The 20328-nt window shown below is 47.9% G+C and overlaps 1 protein-coding gene across 1 annotated transcript in view; it reads left to right on the forward strand.

Annotated features, from left to right (window-relative positions):
• The window catches only part of ABCA13 (ATP binding cassette subfamily A member 13), a 313586-nt gene that overhangs the window by 161221 nt on the left and 132037 nt on the right, over positions 1-20328 (forward strand). The window contains exons 31-32 of the mRNA XM_049642263.1: positions 11852-11953; positions 16990-17059. Coding sequence (XP_049498220.1) covers positions 11852-11953; positions 16990-17059 — 172 coding nt within the window. The remainder of the gene's footprint in view (positions 1-11851; positions 11954-16989; positions 17060-20328) is intronic.

Here is a 20328-nt window from a genome sequence, read left to right on the forward strand (position 1 = left end):
TAACGTATCTGTGTACCTCTTGTTGTAAATCAGGCGCAAACCGCATCACCCATTTTCAGGCTGTGCCACGGCACGTTGCCCGGAGGTGCCATAATTTATGTAAATAATCTCTTTTTGGGGCGCCTACAGGCACGCCACAGCTTTCCTGTTCCAGGCAGGTCTGCAGGAATCCCTTTGCTCGGATTCATGGAGCTAATTGTTTCTATTATCATACATTGCCATTGGAAGTTTTGGGGGCAACAGGCACCCACAGTTTCAAGGTAGATATTGCCAAATTATTCGTATCGATGTGCACCAATTTACAGCATATATGAGCATGGAGTCATTGATTCTTTTAGTCACAAGCATGTGTTATGCGCCTGCTGTATGCCATGTGCAGCTCTTGGTGGAGGGAGAACTCATTTCTCCACATTTTCAGTATCCCTTTTATAGCCATATCTGGACTTTCACTGCTTTGTTAGGCAGCTCTTTGGTGGCTGTTGAGATTGAATGTCCCCAGCTATTTCTCGGTTATTTAAAATTTCACTCCGTGTGAATATATCGAATGCCACACATCCTGTGCGAGCGTGTTCCACATCGTCATGCCTTCGGACTGCCTGCCCCTTCACCTCTTCTGTCCTGCCTTCATCCCTTCATCCCTTCCTTCTGAGGCAGGTGAGAACATCACATGCTGCACGTTCTACGGGGTCCATTTCCAGTCGATTGAAACCCTTCTCCACTGCTTTATTAATTTGGCCACGGTTTTTCATCTGAAAACATCTGCCCCTGCTCTCCCAGCATTCATTTTTCATCGAAGTCACACATTCCAAAATTATTTGGAGCCTGAGAGTTACAGATATTTGATTTGATTTGAATTTTATTTTGTTTATTTATTTTTTGAGAGAGAGAGAGAGAGAGAGAGAGAGAGAGAGAGAGAAGAGGCCAAGCAGGCTCCTCACTGTCAATGCAGAGCCTGACGTGGGGCTGGATGATGCTCAACTGACTGAGCCCCCCAGGCACCCCCAGGAACCAAAACCTTTTAGAGACGTGACAAGACGAAAAGGGCTTTGAGCTTTAGGAACGGCCAGCTGTGCGCAGGGAAATATATAAAGGAACGAATGGCAGACAGGGCTATGTAGCAATGTTTGTTGTATGGATTCCTTTCGTGCGTGTCTGGGCTGATAAAGGCCTGGAGTTGGTGCTGGTGATTGCCTTGTGTCTCTCCTGGTAGAGAGGAGAGAAGGGGCCACGTGCAAACTTGTGTCCTGCCTTTAGGCAAATGAGGGGGGGCTCAGAGAGCTTCTCTTGTATCTGCTTCTCAGTTGCCTTCAGCTCAAGATAATCCTTAAGTCACAGGGGCATCTTCTCTGCTGCCCTTCGGCACCCTGTGAACAGACACACCCCAGGGAGAAGCTTGTGCCCAGACAGAGGCCCAGATTAGAGCCACGCTGTCAGACAGGCCACGGACCACCAAGGATCTGTGGCCGCTATCAGCCCCATGGGTGCGTATGCCACCCCAATCCCCTCCCTCCCTTTCGTATGTTGAATCTTTAACCCCAGTGTGGCTGTGTTGGGACATGGGGCGTCTAAGGAAGTAATTAATGTTAAATGAGATGAGTGAGGGATATTGTAGTATTTTCTGCCGTTTCTAAGAGTTCGTCTTTTCACGGTGGACGTGTGTTTGTTTCCATTTCTCAGAATGGTGCAGGTGGAACCCCATCTGCTGCAGGTGCGTGAGCCAGAGGAGATTCCGAACGCCCCTCTTCTGTTCTTTCGTTCCAGACTCAGCAGAAGGAACGGGCGTATGTTTTCGTAGTCTGTATTTCGGTAGAGTAGTCGTGTCCTTAGTTAGGAGGCAGAAACGAAGATGTTGCCAGAAGTGGTCCATACAGAAGGAAACTTTTCCTGCTTCCGGTTCTCTACATTTCTCGTGCCTGCCCCAGATCAGAGGGCAGGGGGGTGACCAGCCCGCTGTTTGGCAGTAAAACTGCTCTCCCCTGAGATCGCTGTTCTTTCCTCCTGTGTACCGGGTTCCCCGGCAGGACGACCATGTGCCCTGGCTTGCTCGGGAAAGCAGTCCTGTTCTCTCGGCATCTATACTACACCTGTCCTGCTCACTCCCCAAAGTGTCCTCCAGTGGGTGATACGTTACATGACAGCTCTGTCTGTGTTGAATCTGAGTGCCACCGTCTGAATCTTAGCACAGGAACGATATCCTGTGTAGAACAGCTGTTCACTGCTCTTATTCCTCCAGATTTGCTGCAGATGCACATACACACACGCACACGCACACACGTGCACAGGTGCACACACACACGCACATGCGGACACATACACACGAGCACGCAATACATATGTGCACACACACGTGCATGCACACATACACAAGTGCACGCACACAGACATACACAGGTGCATATACACAAGCACACACACAGCCCATGGCTCACCCCGCTTTGTTACTTCAAATGTGGGCAGATTGCCATTTTCTAACATTTATGGGTGAACTCCATGGGGTGCTACATAGTATTTTCATTATGTTTCTTTACTTTCTCTTTAGCCTAACTCCTGGTCAACAGGTTTTTAAAGTCAGACCTGCATGTAGTTTTCTTTTTAAATTTTTTTTTTGTTTTCTTTTCTTTTTTTTTTTTTTTTTATTGTTTACTTTTAAAGGAGAGAAAGACAGTGTGAGTGGGGGAGGAGCAGAGAGAGAGGGAGACACAGAATCTGAAACAGGCTCTACAGGCTCTGAGCTGTCAGCACAGAGCCCGACGTGGGGCTAGATCTCACAAGCAGTGAGATCATGACGTGAACTGAAGTTGGCCGCTTAACCGACTGAGCCACCCAGGCGCCCCTGATTTTCAAAAACCATTCGGTGCATTATCTCTGTGTTGACTTTGATGGTACATGGAAATTTTATTATTATTATTATTTCATTTCCTTATTTTTTAAATGTTTATTTATTTATTTTGAGAGAGAGAACACATGTGAGGTGGGGGAGGATAGAGAGAATCCTAAGCAGGCTCCGTGCTGTCAGCCCACAGTCTGACGCAGGGCTTGAACTCATGAACTCTGCAGTCATCACCTGAGCTGAAGTCAAGAGTAGACGCTTAACCGACTGAGCCACCCAGGCGCCCCTGGAAACCTGTTATCGGTGTGCTGACCATTCTCAGTACATCCTCATGCCTCTCAAATCTTAAGAGTTGAGAAAATGCAGTTATATGCCTACATTAAATTTACTTAACATTTCTTGAGGCATGCAAATCCTCATGAAAACACAAATGTTGGAAACCAATTTGACAATACATTTCATATATTAGAAAAAAAAAAAAAAAGAAAACACAAATGAAAAAAAAATGCCCTGGAGAGATTCTCTTCTGTCACTTTTAGGAGTGATGGGAGCAGACAGCGCCCGTGTGGCTCACAGAGGATTTTGTGCTCTATGAGTCCAGAAAACCTGGGGATTTGGCGGCTCGGTCTGTAGCCCAGAGGTCTCTGACTCGGATGCCTTGGGGGCCAGCTGCGGGGCGGAGGAAGGTGCTTGCTTGTGACCAAGCCTCTGTGACAGCCGTCCTACACGCTGTTTGGTACACCTGTGAGAGAAAAGCCGCGTGCAGGGAATGTGTCTGCACTGGTTCGGGTCCTCACCAACCAGTTTGTGACCCAAGCCTCTGGCTCTGTTTTATCCTGAACGCCTTGCCAGCTGATTGCTGTTTGCAGAGGGCTTCGGGACTCCCCCCTCCCCATTGGGGACCCCGAAACTGAGAGGTGCCAGGGACTCTGGGCTTGTTCAGGGCGGAGGCAGGCTGGCCCAGGGCAGGCCCCGGGGAAGCCGGCAGACGGTGATGCAGCATGAGCACAGGCCACAGCGTGGCCTCGGCACCGCTGAGCACCCCATGTTCGCTCCTCACCCCATGTGGGGGCGGGACCTGAAGGGCCTGCTGGAGGCCCTTGAGTTGCTCCCGCTTGTCCGCGGGGTGGTGATTGGACGTCCCAACGTGGCCCACTAGCCTTCCAGGCTTCCGTGAGGTTCAGCCTCAGCTGCCCCATGGGCCCCGGGCTCTGCGCATCAGAAGGACGTGATGTAGGGGCGCCTGGGTGGCTCAGTCAGTTACGCATCCGACTCGTGGTTTCAGCTCAGGTTATGGTCTCAGAGTTTGCGAGTTCAAGCCCTGCATCGGGCCCTGTGCTGACAGTGCTCAGAGCCTGCTTGGGAGTCTCTGCCCGTCTCTCTGCTCCCCCCCGCCCCCACCATCTCAAAAATAAAGAAACGTTAAAAATAATAAAGCAGGATGGGATGCAGCTGCACATTTCCATGTGTAAGGAAACCCAAAATCACCTTTTCTGCTCACTCCCCTGATGTCCCCAGCGAAATAAGAACGTTTTCAAGTCTGGCTGAGAAGTCCCTCCTCCCGGGATCCTCAGCCTCCACCCTCTCCTCTGTGTGTCTGCCACGCCACGGGGATCTCCCTGTGCTCTAACCGATGGCTGGAGATCCCCACCTGCCTTCCTACACGGTGGCTCCCTTGAGGGTCACGAGTGAGACCTAATGTCTCTCTACGGTTAGTTCTTGCCGCAGGGTCTAGAAAAGGTTACTTTCATTAAGTATTTGTTAAGTTGAATTCAACAATCTGGGGCCCCTGGGTGGCTCAGTCGGTTAAGTGTTGGACTCTTGGTTTCCGCTCAGGTCATGATCTCATGGTTCATGGGTTCAAGCCCTGCATCAGTCTCCTTGCTGGCAGTGCGGAGCCTGCCTGGGGTTCTCCCTCTCCCACTCTCTCTGTCCCTCCCTCCCCTGCCCTCTGTCTCTCAAAAATATATAAACACACACACACACACACACACACACAACCAAATGAATATGAAGCAGGAAAAGTCTTCCAGAATTAATTTGGACAGGTCTCTGCTTCAAGTGAGCATACAAAACATGGACCATGGAAAGACAACTGTCTGCATGCAGTTGAGAATATCTGGAGGAAACTCCATGGCCCCCTCCGTCTTCTAGGCTGGGCTTTCAGTCCTTACAGGAAGCGATGTTCCTAATGTGCTGCTATGTTCACCCCGTTGGGGAACCCCACAGGGTCCTACCTGAACATGGACTTCACCCTGGCCCCTAGTCCCCACCTGAAGAAGACCTGGGACTTGAGGGAACCCCTCCACTCTGCCTCTGTCTTCACACGGCCTTCTCCCCGCGTGGCCCTGTGTTCAAAGTTCCCAATTCCTAGAAGGGCTCCAGCCATATTGGAGCAGGCCCACCCTCATCCTGTATGATCTCGTCTCAACGAACTACATCTCCAAGGACCGGTCCTATTTCCAAACAAGGTCACATTCTGACCTTCTGGGTGGGCGTGAAATTTGGGGGGAACACTGTTTATCCCACCGTACGTTTTCAGGGTAACTTCCTTATCAGATACCACTGGATTGGGCCACATTTTTAGTCACTTTTCAAAAAAAGAGGAACTTGGCTTTTTATAAAAAACCATGCCCTTCTGTTGGCTGCGGAAGGGCAACCGGACATTAAAATTAGTAGAAGACTTAACAGTGATGGTGGGTCTTCACCCCCCCGTGGTGTGCAAGATGGTGCCTGGAATGTGGCATATGGAGACATACTGGGTGTCGTTAACTAGCGGCCTCCCAACATTCACCGTGAGCACTTCACGATTTATTTCTCTGTATGAACGTGCACCTTTGTACGTACTCGGTACCGTTCTCGTGAGACAATAGTGGCACGTTATTTTGTGGGAATGATTCAGAGATGGTGAATGGAAAGCAATTGGTCTATTTCCCAGAAGAAATTCAGTGCTTGATGAAAGCTGGCTTTACACCCTGGAGCGGACCTAATATCTCATCTGTGCTGCTGGATGGCATGGGAGAGGCATGTTGCGATCACCAGCAGGCTCTAGAAAACATTTCCCTGGCAGAATAACCTTCGAGGTGCTGACTGCCCCTCGCGACTCATGTCCTGGCCGCCCTTTTCTTATCCGCTCGGTCCACCCTCACACTCGGCTTTGTCCAGCTCATGGAACATCCAAACTCTGCCCTGACCTTGCGTGTCTAGTCTCTGACCCCCAAGAGCATTCTTTGCCCCACTCATCGGTATGGCTGTTTCTTTCTGGGTTCTACTTACACGTGATCTTTTTATGAAGTTCCATCCACGTGGGCACCTCCGTGCCCCTATTGAGCACCCCTCTGTGTTCTCTTTTTGATGCTCACCTTCAGCATCCTTGGAGCTCACAGTCCAGTGGGAGAAGACAGATGGCAAACGGCATAGCCCAGACCAAGTTGACTGTCCCTGGACAGCGCCCAGCACCGAGCAGGCATCCCTAAAATATTTGCGCACAAATCAATTCATAGCTTTTACTCTCTCCCCAACCGTGAACTTCAGAAGCATTTTTACCTCCCCCAGAGCCTGCAGGTGATCAGTCTTTCGGCCCGATTCAGCTGAACTTAGTGCTTTGTGTAGGACTCTGTCCTATCTCTTGGTGGCATGAGATTAAAATAAACACACACAGAAGAATCCCTTCTGACCAGGTCCTCATGCTGAAGACCCTGTTCTCGTACATGCTAGCTGGGGAGCGAGATGGAAAGTACCTTCAGGCTTCCCGGATCTAATTCTCATTCCACACACATCTGCAAAGACACAAGTCCAACTCTCAGAAAGCTCACAGTCGAGCTGAGAGATAACCCTACGAACACATCAACAGGGAGTCTTATAAATGCGACGCTAGGCGTAGCTGTACCGTGTGGGGTTGTACTAGAGCGGGTGGGGGGCTCCATCTGACGGGGGGCGGGGGTCAAGGAAGGCTTTCTGAAGGCTGTGGCACCTGAATGGAGCCCTCAGTGATACCTGGGTGCTGCCCAGGCAAGAGGAGATGCTTCTTCAGACAGAGAAAGAAACAAGTGTGAGTGTACAGGTGCTGGAAGGCATCCCAAGTAGAAAAGACGTTATCCTGCAGGCAGAATGGAGGGAGGCACGATGAGGCTTGAAAATGTGGGCGGCGATAGAATCGGGTTTAGTTTATAGTGGCATTTCTTAAAACTTGTCTTGTGGAGGACTGTTCCTCTGGGTATCAGTGCTGACGGCCACGAAACCATCCATCTTCCTGTTGGGATTGATTGAGCTGCTATTGAGTTAATTAGGTTACCTTCCTCTGAACTTCTCAGAGCTTTTAATATGCTGGATTGGCCACACGAAGCCTATTTTCATCTGTTTTTTTTTAACTTGGGTTTGATTGTATAATGAGCACGCGTGAAGCCTGCGGAGGCTAGGACTGTGCCTGTATTCCGTACCCCATTCTCCCACCCCCCTGCCTCTGCTCTCAACACCTTCCAATTTTCTATCTGTTAAGTTTATGAAAGAATACCATTTCTCTGTGAATGACCTTTTTCACTTAATAAGCGCATCACTAAGCTTCTTCCATATTGTTGCGTGTTGGTGTGTATGCCTTGTTTTGAATATTGCACAATATTCCCCTGTACGAATTGTACACCACAACTTATTAATCTTCCTTTTTAATGATGGACAGCATGAGCTCCTTCCAGTTTTTTTTGTGATTGTGAACCGTGCTGCATGGACATTCTAGAATATTCTAACACATATCTCCAGTTTTACATATACAAGAGCTTCTTAGGGGTTCATTCAGAGAAATGTTAATTGCTGATCAGTTGCGTAGAGTATGTGACCCTTCTATTTCAGGAGGTGATGCCAAACTTTTCCAAAGTGGTTGTAAACTTAAAAAAAAATTTTTTTTTAACGTTTTTTTATTATTGAGAAACAGAGAGACAGAGTGTGAGCAGGGGAGGGGCAGAGAGAGGGGGAGACACATAATCGGAAGCAGGCTCCAGGCTCTGAGCCGTCAGCACAGATCATAAACCGCGAGATCATGACCTGAGCCGGAGTTGGACGCTCAGCCGACTGAGCCACGCAGGCGCCCCCGAAGTGATTATAATCTTGCACCTGTTTAGTGCTTTCGTGTATTTCTTAAAAATAATTAGCTCAAGGGGTACCTGGGTGGCTCAGTTGGTTAAGCGTCCGACTCCAGCTCAGGTATGATCGCTTGGTTCGTGAGTTCAAGCTCCGTGTCGGGCTCTGTGGTGACAGCTCAGAGCCTGGAGCCTGCTTCAGATTCTGTCTCCTTCTCTCTCTGCCCCTCCCCCGCTCGTGCTCTCTCTCTCTCTCCCTCTCTCTCTTAAATATAAATGAACATTAACAAAAATAAAATAACTAGCTCAAGAAAATGTTTATGCCAAAGAGCATGTTTTGGTGGCATATTCCCTTCTAGTCTAAGAATCCATATGTTGCACATGACCACGTGTTACGCACGTCCGCTAAATTGGGGGTGTACGATGCTTTTATAGGTGTGCCAGCACACAGCAAAGGTTTTCGCCCCGACGCGCATTCTCTCTCCTCCTAAGTGACCTCAGTCTATTTCCTGTTGTCCCTTCTCCTGGTTCACTTGGAGGTCATGCAGATCTGCCCTGCTCTGTGGATGACACCTGGGTTTGCAACCGGCCTCTCTGCCTGCTGGCCTCTTCAGAGCCGTGGGTAGATTGTGGTTCATCACCTTGCAGCTTCCAGGCATGGAGTCTGGTTCACTTCAGTCTTTCTGACTCTCTTTCCCTCCTAGGCAACTTTTTCTGTCTGTCATCTTGTAGGATTTCTTTGTCTTTAGAGTGCTTGATATTTTCATCATTTTGGCATCAGACCTGTGGATTCCAGTTTAGGGGGCTCTCATTAACAACTGGAAGCCCCTTTGGCACCCCAAAGGTGTTAGGACAACGCGTTTGTTCAAGCATGCCCCCTGGGTCACTCTGATGCACAGTAAATTTTGCGGATAACATGGAGAGAGAAACAGTATGCTGTTTAGGAACTGCCTCAGGAGTCAGAATTAAGCACTAATTTTCACTTCCTAGAGTCTGGTAATGACAGATTTCACATGGTTCTAATAGCACTTTAAAATATGGCCAAGAATTTGAAGACAAACAAAAAGCCATAGGAACAAGCGTTTGACTCTTACGACAACAGGGACAATTTAAAGCCAGTGTTGTTTTGTTTTTAACTGTGACCTCTAGACCTAAGCACAAATCTAGTAGAAAGTAAACTGTAAATAACTTTTAAACTTGCCCTTAGTAATTATTCCAAGCAAACCACTTTATAGATCAATATGTTTTTCACACAAAAAAGTATTTTAAGCTTTCATATTTGTTCTCGGATTAATAGGTCAAAAGAGAACAATCCAGAGTGTTTCCACAGATGCTACAAATAATGTTTTCTTTTTATGGGCACCATTTCAGTGGAAAATATGTCTCTTTGCTTGTAAAAGTGTTTTCTCATTTGTCAGAAACTTGAAGGCTGTTTATAGGGAGGTCACAGTGCCTACTTAGGAAACATTTCTGTGCCGTAAATTTCAGCATGCTTCATTATTGTGCATTTCTGTCCAGAGCTGTCGCACATCCTGTGGGGCTGGTTGTAAACCACCTGAATGCTTTCACGCCTCTGTTGTATTGTATGCAGTGGGGAAGATGGCGTTTTCCTAGAAGGAATTATTCTGTGTTGGACGCCGTAGCAGTGTATCCCAAGCTTCTGCACAGTGACGGCCCTGAACACCAAGTTGTCCTCAGCAGAAACACAAAACTAACTCGGTGTAATGAGTTGGTCTTTCTTTTCCAACCGCCGTTCTGAGCCTGTGCCCTTTCTCTCATGGGTTGTTTTCTTCCATGGTGAGGGGCGCACAGTTCAAAGCCAGTGATGTCTTCGGGGCAGGACCAGGAGAGGAGGAGGCGGCAGAGGGCTCTTAGGAGAAGGAACCCAGAGCTCAAATGCTGCAGATGAATTGCGACCAACAGGGAAACGGGGAAGCTGCAAGGTCAGGGCTGATCTTCGGGATCTGAAGGCCATGTAATGGGGTGGGGCTGTGCGGGGCGGGGCGCGGCCAGGTGGATTAGGGCGGGGCGGAGGGTCGAGTTGGATCCAGGTGGGATAGGGCGGGGCTGGGAGGTCGGGGCGGGTCCAGATTGACTTCTGCTTGGGTCATGATCTGGCAGTTGGCGGGTTCGAGCCCCAAACCCCGCTCTGTGCTGTTAACACCGATCCTGCTTCAGATCCTCTGCCCCCACTCTCTCTCCACCTCTCTTGCTTGCTCTCTCCGTGTCTCAGAAATAAACAGTAAAAACAAACAAACAAAAAACAAAACAAAACAAAAAACTATTGAAAAAGAGAAGCTACTGTTTTAAGTTCTTTAAAATAAACCTTTGTGTGCCTTTGTTAATTTATGAGCTCCTTTCCAAAGAGATTTGAGGTCACTTTCAGATAAGTAATCTATCGTGCTAATAATACACCATTTTTCTTTATCTTGGGAATAAATGTTCCCAATCACGTCCATTCAAAAGCATTTTGTAAACGACACAGTGTAAGTTCTAGAAAGTAATACATTTTCATTTGTAAACACAGTCATTCAGGGTTTTAATTAACTTAAATAAGGCCATTCCCTATCAGTCCATTTCAGACAGCTTTAAATGATCGTTTCCTGTACGATTTCTCAAGTCAAGGTGTCTCTTACAATTGATGTATAAAATTTAATATAGAGATTGTTTCCACACCTCTGTCAAGCTCGAGGGATAGTGTGTCTTATCACTGACGTGTCTTCAGTAAGTAAATTCGGTACTGGTGGCCTTGGTTCTCACCAACGCTGAACTATTTTTTAAAATTTCTTTTTTCTTTCTTTTCTTTTATCTTATCTACCTGTAGCAGGGTTCTTGCACAGAGTCATGACACAGAGGCTTTTCTTTCCAGGAAGCAACTTTATTCGTGCCAGCACGGCTCAGTTGGGTTCGTACCCAGAGAACTGAGCCCTGAACGCCACATGGCGTGTATTTTTTACTTGTCTCCCATATATGGTAACCCACAAACATGCAGTCTGATGAAGTGGTCTCGTGTTACAAGGTCACGAGAGATGTTGTCATGTACGCACATGGCCAGGTTACCTTCACGTTTTCTTTAACCTAGGGAGGGTACCCTACCACATTATCTAGCTGTCATCTATCTATCTATCTATCTATCATCTATTAACGCTGCTTGAACTATTACCAAGCTTCTGAAGCTTGTGCCTGTTAAATAAATACTATCATTCAATGTACACTTAAAGCACACCCAGGATTCTATGCTGAGGACTTCTTACCAAGAAAGTGTTGTTCCATGTAGCTCACATAAAGAAACAAAACACATGAAAGTACAAAGTTTCGTTGCAGGGCTATCTCATAGAACAAATATGCAGAACAAACCAGAGCTGCACATTAAGAGAATTTTTTTCATAGATTTTAACATATTAATAGGATGAAATATCATGCAACCTTTAAAATTCATTTTTAGAAACCACGCAAAAGTGCCAAAGATGGTAATATTATAATATTAAATAAGAAAATGAGAAACATAATACACTGTGAATGCAAATATATAAAAATGCGTATCTGTGTGGGCAATACTTTGCTTTTGAGAAAATCCTTAATCTTTTTTTTTTTTTTTTTTAATATTTTATCTTTGGGTGAGTGCAAGTGTGGGAGGGGCAGGGAGGATCCGAAGCGGGCTCTGTGCTGACAGGGTGACAGCAGCGAGCCCAACGTGGGGCTTGAACTCAGGAACTGCGAGCTCATGACCTGAGCCGAAGTCGGATGCTCAACCGACTGAGCCACCCAGGCACCTCGAAAAAAATCCTTAGTCTTATTGCTGATTTGGCTTTACCATACAAACTCTACAGCTGAGATCACTGCTCTAAGAACCGTTTGCCTGGATCAACTCAACCAGGGTGGCTGTCCTGTGATCTGAGCCGGGAGTACTAACAAAGCCACCCTGTTTCTTTTGTGTTCTGGTGAGCAGCAGTGGGGCCGAGGACCAGGAGCTCATCCACGTGCTTTTGAGGGCGTTTGCAGATGAGGATCCGCTCTGTGACGGTTTAAACCCCAATTTACACCCAGACCTGTAAGTATCTGATGGCTTTGTGAGGGTGCAAGCTGCCAACCCAGAGCACCGTCTCCTGTGCAACTCGGAGCTCTGATGGAGGGTTTCCATCTTGTGAAATGAACATTAGCCAAACCAGTAGGTTAGTAGCAGACAGGCTTCGTGGGTATGCTTTCTATTGTAGCAGAAACATCAATTAATAATTAATAGCATTCAATTTGTGTGACAAAACCCAAAGGTAAAAAGCGTAAAGGAGCAAGAAAATATGAAATATGTATTAAACTGTTACTTTTAGGGCAAACTTGTACATATGAAAAGATCATATGTTTTAAAAAATTTTTTAACGTTTATTTTTGGAAAGAGAGAGAGAGAGAGACAGACACGGAGCACAAGTGGGGGAGGGGCAGAAAGAGAGGGAGACACAGAATCGGAAGCAGGCTCCAGGCTCTGAGTTATCAGCACAGAGCCTGATGTGGGTCTTGAACCCATGAACCGTGAAATCATGACCTGAGCCAAAGTTGGATGCCAACCGACTGAGCCACCCAGATGCCCCTAGATGGTATTTTTTTTTAACTAAAGAAACTTAATGGGGTGCCTGCGTGGCTTAGTTGGTTAAGCCTCAGGTCATGATCTCAGGGTTTGTGAGTCTGAGCCCCGAGGAGGGCTGATTCTCTCTCTGCCTGTCCCCACTCATGTGTGCACGCATGCTCTCTCTTTCTCTCTCAAATAAATAAACTTTGACAAAAAACAAAAGAGAAACTTTTAAAAGTTTCCTGAGTTTGGGGGTGAATTACTTTGAACATTGTTTTCTTCTAGGATTTGAAAATGATAATATTGAGATGACTTTTTAATGGAAACTTGTTAAAGCATGCCTTTCTCCGTACGCAATTTTCTAATTTTGCTTGACTGTTATTAATTGAGGGTGTATTATAAATACACTGCAGTGATAGGAATCGAGATAGCTACAGGATCTGGCCCTCCTCCAGGAATTTGCAGTTCTGGGTAGAGCACGTGGGCAAAGTGATAAAACCATAATGATGTATTAAGGACCAAAGCGTCTGTTTTTAAGTAATAAATATAAAAATCCAGACAGTAAAGCAATATCGGCAATACGTTTTTCTAATTTGTGATGACACATCTGGCTCATTAGTCATGTTGGCAATTAGTTCGAGAGGGAAGTAGTGGGTTCAGAGATGTCTTCTGCGGAAAAACAAAGACTTTTCGTCGTGGGTAGGAGCTTCTAGGGCGATCCTGAAGCAGGCGGGATGTAAAATGCACACTTTGAGCAACTGACATCTAGCCCGGGGCCCTCCTGGAGCCTCCTGGAGTGCTGGCCCCACCTGTCATAGAGACAGAGCAGATAAAAGGACATTTCTTTATCAAATCTCTCAAGAGGGGGGAGAAAGGTAGAATCTGTGCTGAGGACAGTGGAACATATTCAGAATTCTGTTTAGACACAGATTTCCCTTGTAGTTCCTTTCAGGCCACCCCCGATGGCTCCCTGTAACCCCCCCCTCCCCTAGCCTGGAGCCCCATCCTCAGCCCTGCCCGCAGCCCACCCTCATTGGTTTTCTCCTCAGCCTTTCTTTTCCTTCCAGAATCTGAGGTTTGGTGTTCTCCCTCCTCTTTGTGAAATCCACCTGGTCTATTCTTAACCCATTCATTCCTGTTTTGTAACGCTCCTGCCCTTTTTTTCTTGGTCACCATGACAAAAGGTGGGGGTGGGGGGCTGCCTCATACAAGAGTGCTGCTATTTTGGGGGCTGAAGGCTTTTCCTTTCTTCCCTTCCCAGTTCCTTGGCTGGTCTAGTAATTAAATCGACATAAGACAGATTAACAGGAGAAAAAAAAATTAATTAGCATGTACGGGAGCTCATGGAAATAAAAGACTCAAAGGAGTGACCAAAGCAGGCAACTCTTAGACCTTTTACACAAAGAAACAGTACATTTGTGATGAATTGACAGGACAAAGAAGTTTGGGCTTGGGGTGGGGAATCAGTAAAGAAGTAACAAGGTTTCTTTATACAGTCTTCTCCAGCTAGGAGGAGAGAGAGTACCTTTCACAGGGAGATTTATCTCCGGCTTTCAGGACAAAGGGTCAGACAGTGCCTGGCTCACACCGGCTCTTTCTTATGTAACTTTAATTCAAAATAATCAATATGCCCCAGTAGCATTTTGGGGGCAGCCTTCCCTGAACCCATCACTGTGAATACTTATATTAATACTTTCTGCCCATGTTACAAAAACAAGGTTTGATTCACTAAGGTCCCAGATGGATGCAAAAGGTTTTACTTACTTTGCAGTAAGTTTCCTTCTGTGGGTATAAACTATAAACTAGTATTGAATTCAGGGATATCTCTAGTTCAGGGACATTTTCCCTTCCTGGTTGGCTTGAGCAATCACTTAGCTGTTGAATTAGAGGAAACATTTTAAATTAATGAGTGGGGGGGGGGGGGGAAAAAAAAAAAAATGAGTGGGGTTCTGCTTGTGGGTTATTTTTCTGTTGAGATTCTCGGAGCATCATATGTGAGGGTGTGATGATGAATTCTTGACTTTTACTTCTTTTCATACGGAAGGCAGTAAAGAGCTCCAGAAAAATCTATTATGGTATAAACCCGACTCGAAATGTAAGTCTTTCTCATAATAGTAGATGATGTGTAATTTAAATTTTAAAATGTACCAAAGTTGCCAATTTTTAGGAGCTGACCGGTAGATTTAAATACTTAGTTTCATGTCGCAAAGGCTGTAGTCTGGTGACACTTTCTCCTACGTCTCTGAGATAAAATGGTCCCTTTTCCCTCCCACTCTCATTAATGGTTTACACGGAACAAAAGCAGAAGTCAGCAAATTTTATATTCCCATTGAACTTTAAAAGTCAGGTGGGGAGAGGTGTAAGGTTATTTCCATGATTATGTTGCTACAATATGAGGAACCATCCTGGTGGTCTGAGGTTCCTGGCGCTCCTGATGTTAGGTCCTCACAACTAGGAATGGCTGGCGACACATTCCCTCAGAGGGGACTGTCAAGACGGATGTGGAGGTCGCACATTAAAAGCAAAGAGAGTGTGCAGATTGGCCATGGAGGTAAAGGGGCGGGGAACCCAGATTCAGGGACCGGCTGCCTGAGCTCATATCTCAGCTCTACCATGTATTAGCTGTGTGTTGGGGGCAATTACCATCTGCTCTTTTTGCATCAGCGGCTCCCGGTTCTCTAGAAAGAGCAGCGGTCATCTCAGATGACAGGGTGGCCCTGATACCAGACAGAGCTCCAGCTCTGTACTCAGGTTCCCTTGCTCGCTGCTGGAAAGCCAGTATTGAGAGACCAGTGCTGGTGGGAAAGGAAAGTTCGCTTTATCCTGGGAGCCAGCCACGTGGGGGTTGGTGGACTCATGTCCCAACGGCCGTCTTCCCTGTCCAGGCCAAGCTGGAGGCTTTCAGAGGGGAAGGCATGGGAAAAGGGAGGAGGGGGGGCTGCATGCAGGCCAAGCAGGTGCCCGGGCGGTCAGCCGTTTCCGACATGCTCCCAGACAGACTTGCTGGTATCTGCCTGCACTGTTCTCGAATGTGGTTAGGCTTTGTCTTCTGGGAGAGTCTGGCCATTGGCGCTCAGGGCCAGTGGTCTGCAGATCTCAAGGAAAGTGAGTTCGCTCTGGTACAGACCGAGGGACTTAGGTCAGCAAGCAATGAGTGCAGGAGTTTCTTGTCATGGGACTGGACATTTGGCACCTTGGTGTTTTCATGTTGGAGCAGAGCAGCCCAGACCGTGAGCGTGGGCTCAGGGCATGAGACACTTGTCTTACTCTGCGTGATCTTGGACGAGCTACCCGACCTCTCGGAGCCTCCACGGACTCTTCTGAAAAGTGGGGCCAGCGAGAAGTCTTGGCAAACATGTCGGGCAGGGTGCCTGTCGTTTAGGAAATGTGCGTTTCCCCCCTTCCTAACCAAGTTCTGAGTGGATAGGAATACAGTAAAACCTTGGATCGCGAGGAACGTGTTCTGCGAGTGTTCCGCAAGATGAGCAAACATTCCTAATAAATTTTAACTTGATAAACGAGCGATGTCTCACAACATGAGTTGTATGTGATGCTAAGCATCACATGAACACAGCAGAGTCAGTGGTTCTTGAGATTCGCTTTGATATATGAGTGCTTTGGATGACAAGCATGTGTCTGGAACGAATTACGCTTGCAAACCAAGGTTTTACTGTACTTATTACTAAAGCGACTTTTGATGTACAAGCACTAGTGAAAAAGAAAAGAAAAAAGAAATTCCAAGGATGGGTCCTACCAGAGAAGAAGCTCTGGGGGAGCTTGGGAATAAAAGGTTTGGGAACCCTTAGGCAGGTGCTTTTCGTCGGTTTCTGTTGTGCAGTGTTTCTTTATAGTGGAAGTGTTATCATCGGTTTTCTTTCAAGGATGATTAAATCACTGTGTTACGTCACCGCGAGGAATTAGCAGCATCTTGTGCTTATTAATTGCTGCCTTGGTGCTCAAACTACCTCGGTTTTTCATTTTTTAAAAATTTTTTAATGTTTATTTATTTTTGAGAGAGAGAGAGACAGAGTGTAAGTGGGGGAGGGACAGAGAGAGAGGGAGACACAGAATCTGAAGCAGGCTCTAGGCTCTGAGCTGTCAGCACAGAGGCCGACATGGGGCTCGAACTCGTGCACCACGAGATCGTGACCTGAGCCAAAGTCGGACGCTTAACGGACTGAGCCACCCAGGCGCCCCAAAGTACCTGGTGTTTTGAGACCAGGTGCCTGCGGATCCAGACAAGCCTGCGTGCTGCCCCCACCCACCGTGAACGTCCCGGAAGCCGTGTGGTAGTGGATTATACAGCCAGCCAAGTGAGTGTCATTTAATAGAATGGAAATACTGTCACTGTGATAAAACATTGTCCTCAGATTAGCATCTCAAAGGAAAACAAATGAAATAGAGCCCTGCCTTCTGCAGCAGGAGAGATTATCTTGGGACCAGCTGGAGGCTGATGGAACTCTCTTTTAGGGGACCAAATAGCTCTGTAATGGGAAAGATCACCGAGTCTCTCCTTCGTTTGTTAGGAAGAACTCTTCGTGCTGGCGAGTGGACCCCCCGTCTCACCTGCAAGTCCAGGATTCCTGCACCTGCCTGGTAGGTTTCTGCAGCGTGTTTGATCTTTTCCAAGTCTCAACCTCAAGTAACAGAAATGAGCACACTCCATCTCTAAGGTCTTCATTTTTGTTAACTCGGTGAGTCTGTGGTTGACCTGATGAGCTGGTTTTTGGAAAAGCTTCATTATACAGAGTGGACACTTAGACGATGATGTGGATGTTCTGTGGGTTCTGCAGTGGCCCTGCTATTCATTGCCTGCTGTTCACGATCATTAATGTCCCCGGTGGCATTTATTAAAGAAGTCCGTGGTTTTCAATTCATGATAAAGAAGCTAGAATTGCCTTTTGGCGGAAATTTCCCCGAATTTTAAGGCAGGATGACCTTGAACCTCTTGTCTTGTGCTACCTGTTAAAATCTAAGATACTGGGGCACCTGGGGGCTCAGTTGGTTAAGCATCTGACTCTTGATTTCAGCTCAGGTCATGATCTCACGGTTTGTGGGTTTGAGCCCCATGTCGGTTTCTGTGCTGACAGCTCAGAGCCTGGAGCCTGCTTCGGATTCTGTGTCTCCCTCTCTCTCTGCCCCTCCCCTGCTCATGCATGCTTTCTCTCTCTCTCTCTCTCTCTCTCTCTCTCTCTCTCTCTCTCTCTCAAAATAAATATATAAAAACTTAAAAAAAAAAAAAGCTAAAATATCACCTAGCTCTTTGGACTATGGCTGAGTCACACAGAAACATGCAGAGGTAGGTATCCCACGGTTGGACAGGGGCCTTAGCGATTCATCCTGCACAGGAGAATGGAATGAAATTTATTTGGAAAACTGATTGGAACTGCCCTCAGAGGAAATCCCCAAAGTTTAGTTAATGAAAAGCTATAGGCCTGTTAGCCGCACTCGACAAGCTAATGTGCTATCCTAGTTTACAGAAGAAAAAAAAAAAAAAGGCAAAGGAACAATCTCAGTTTAAGTTGATTGAGGATCTGTTAAGGAAAGAAAGGGCCTCCTGATGAACACGTTTCTGGGGGCTTCTGCATTTAGCGGCACAGGGGGCTGAAGGTTCTGTCCTGGATGGACACGACCTGTTTCCTGCTCTGGCGGAGTGTGGGAAGGTGGCTGAGCGCACTGGCACAGCCCTGGGGAGGGCACGCGGCCGGTGAGCGACCTGAGCCTTTGGTGACTTCCCCAGGTGTCCCTGTGGCCCAGGCTGACATACCCTCAGCAGTGCTTCCTGCTGCTCGGTGGGGACAACCCAGCTCTCTTTAGCTCGAGAGTTTCTGGACACAATGATTGATTCCTCCCTGTCTTGGTTATTCCGTTTCGTCATGAAACCACTAATTTTTCATTCCCTGCTCTTATTGTGTGGCCCTGATTTAATCATCCTGTTACAGCGATGCCTTTTATTACAAGCTGCCTTCGATCCGTTGTAACTAGATTGGATATCAGTGGCCAAGGAATGAATGAATAAATACCAGAACGGTGGATGGAGACGTTCCGAAATTGATGTACGATTTCAGTAACATGCCCGTAGGGAAAAAAGTTTCGTGTCAAGTAGCCCGAGGGCCGGACAAGCCTGGTGACACTCTTCCTGGTGACGTGACCTTGCACCTGCACTGACTGTGGGCTACATCACACGCAGCACTTTCCGCGGATTATTTGACTGATGATTGCTTCTTGTTCGTGGCACCTGTGCTCCTTGGGGACACACTTTGAGAAATGCTGGCCCACACGTTGGGAGGTGGAGAACTCCCGTCCAGGAGATGGGACATCAAGGTGGAACTTGTGCCTGCCCCAGGAGGAGGGCGCCGTCCCGCAGGCCAGCTCCAAGGAGCCGCACTGGGTGCGCAGGAGGAAAGCCTGTGCCCACGGCCAGTTCCCTGCTCTCCGGCGATCACGCGGAGCCCAGTTACCAGTGTTTTGGCAGAAGCCGAAATATTTCTCTCCCCTAAAATTCATACGTTTGCCCAGAAGCCTGCTGTGTGGGATTATGTCCAGTGCACTGGATTGTTATCAAACACGCGAGTGTCTCCGAACCCTACAGCCATGTTGCGGGGTCGGCTGTGATCCTGAGGGGGCTATTCGAAGACATGCCATTGGAGAGCTCCGAGGGGACTGTAAGTGAGCTGGCTCCGAAGGACGAGGGGAAGACGTTTTGGGGCTTAACTGTCCCTGGAGGACAGCACAGTAGGACCAAAAACTTGCCGTGAGGAATGAGCATGGCTTCCCACGGACAGTGTGTGGGGGTTGTGTTCGCCTCCTGTGGCTGCTGTAAGGAACTGCATCTTCCTGCAGCCTGGAACCATAACCGGGGCTGAAATCAGGGCGCTCCCCCTGGAGAAGCTGGGGGGGTCTGCTCCCGGCCCTCCCCTCTCTGCCGGCTGCCTCACTCCCTGGCTCCTGCCTGCCTTCCTCCAGCCTCGGCCTCTGTGGCCACGCTGCCTCCTCCCGTCTCTCCACCTCCCTCTTCCGAGGGTGCACGTGACTGCGTTAGGGCTCATCCTGACGACCCAGGAGAATCTCCCCTTGCCAACATGCTTACTTTACCAACTCTGCCACGGAAGGTGGCCTTCACCGGTTCCCGAGACTGGGACCTCCGTGGGCCATCGTTCGGCTTACTGCAGGGGTCTTATTCTGACAGAACCAAATGGATAGGGTTAGAAAGAGAAACTGAGGACATCTTCTAGTGGACCCAGCTTCTCGAGAGGAATTTGAATTTTCCTGCAAGGCAGTCCTCTAAATGCAAGGCACTTTCTGGAGAGATGCGTCTAGATGCAGTGGGCAGATTGGAAGGGAGACTGGAGGCAGGGAACCCGTAAAGGGTGTTGGTGAACCTGGCCCCGAGACCACCAATGTTGGCCGACTTCTAATTGATAACAGTTATTCCATTCGGTGTCCTCCCCCATCCTTTCTACCGAGAGCCTGAAAGCACTGTCTCAAGTTTATCTCCAGCTCTTACTCAGCTCTTTCCTGGACATCTGAACCAACACACCACCGCCAGTGGGGGCGGCTGGGGCCATTTGCACTGTGCAGGTAGGAGAGCACGCTTTAGAGGCCGACGTGAGGGTTGCTGGTGGTGTTAGCTCCCTGGTGTGTGATCGCTCCTGCACTGTCCTGGGAAGCAGATTCTGGATCCCCACGGTGGCAGGGCAGGGCCTCTCCATGCCGTGACTGTCGTGATTCTGAGCGGGCGCCGCCTCCCGTGAGTGCTGGACGGCCGTCTGGTTTCTACTTCAGGCTCTCGTGCGAGAAACACGTGCCTTTGGAATTCTCCCGCTGACCATCCCTCAGCTAGTTGCCTCTGACTCTTTCAAGTC

This window comes from Panthera uncia, chromosome A2 (genome assembly GCF_023721935.1).
Source record: "Panthera uncia isolate 11264 chromosome A2, Puncia_PCG_1.0, whole genome shotgun sequence".
Taxonomy (NCBI): Eukaryota; Metazoa; Chordata; class Mammalia; order Carnivora; family Felidae; genus Panthera; species Panthera uncia.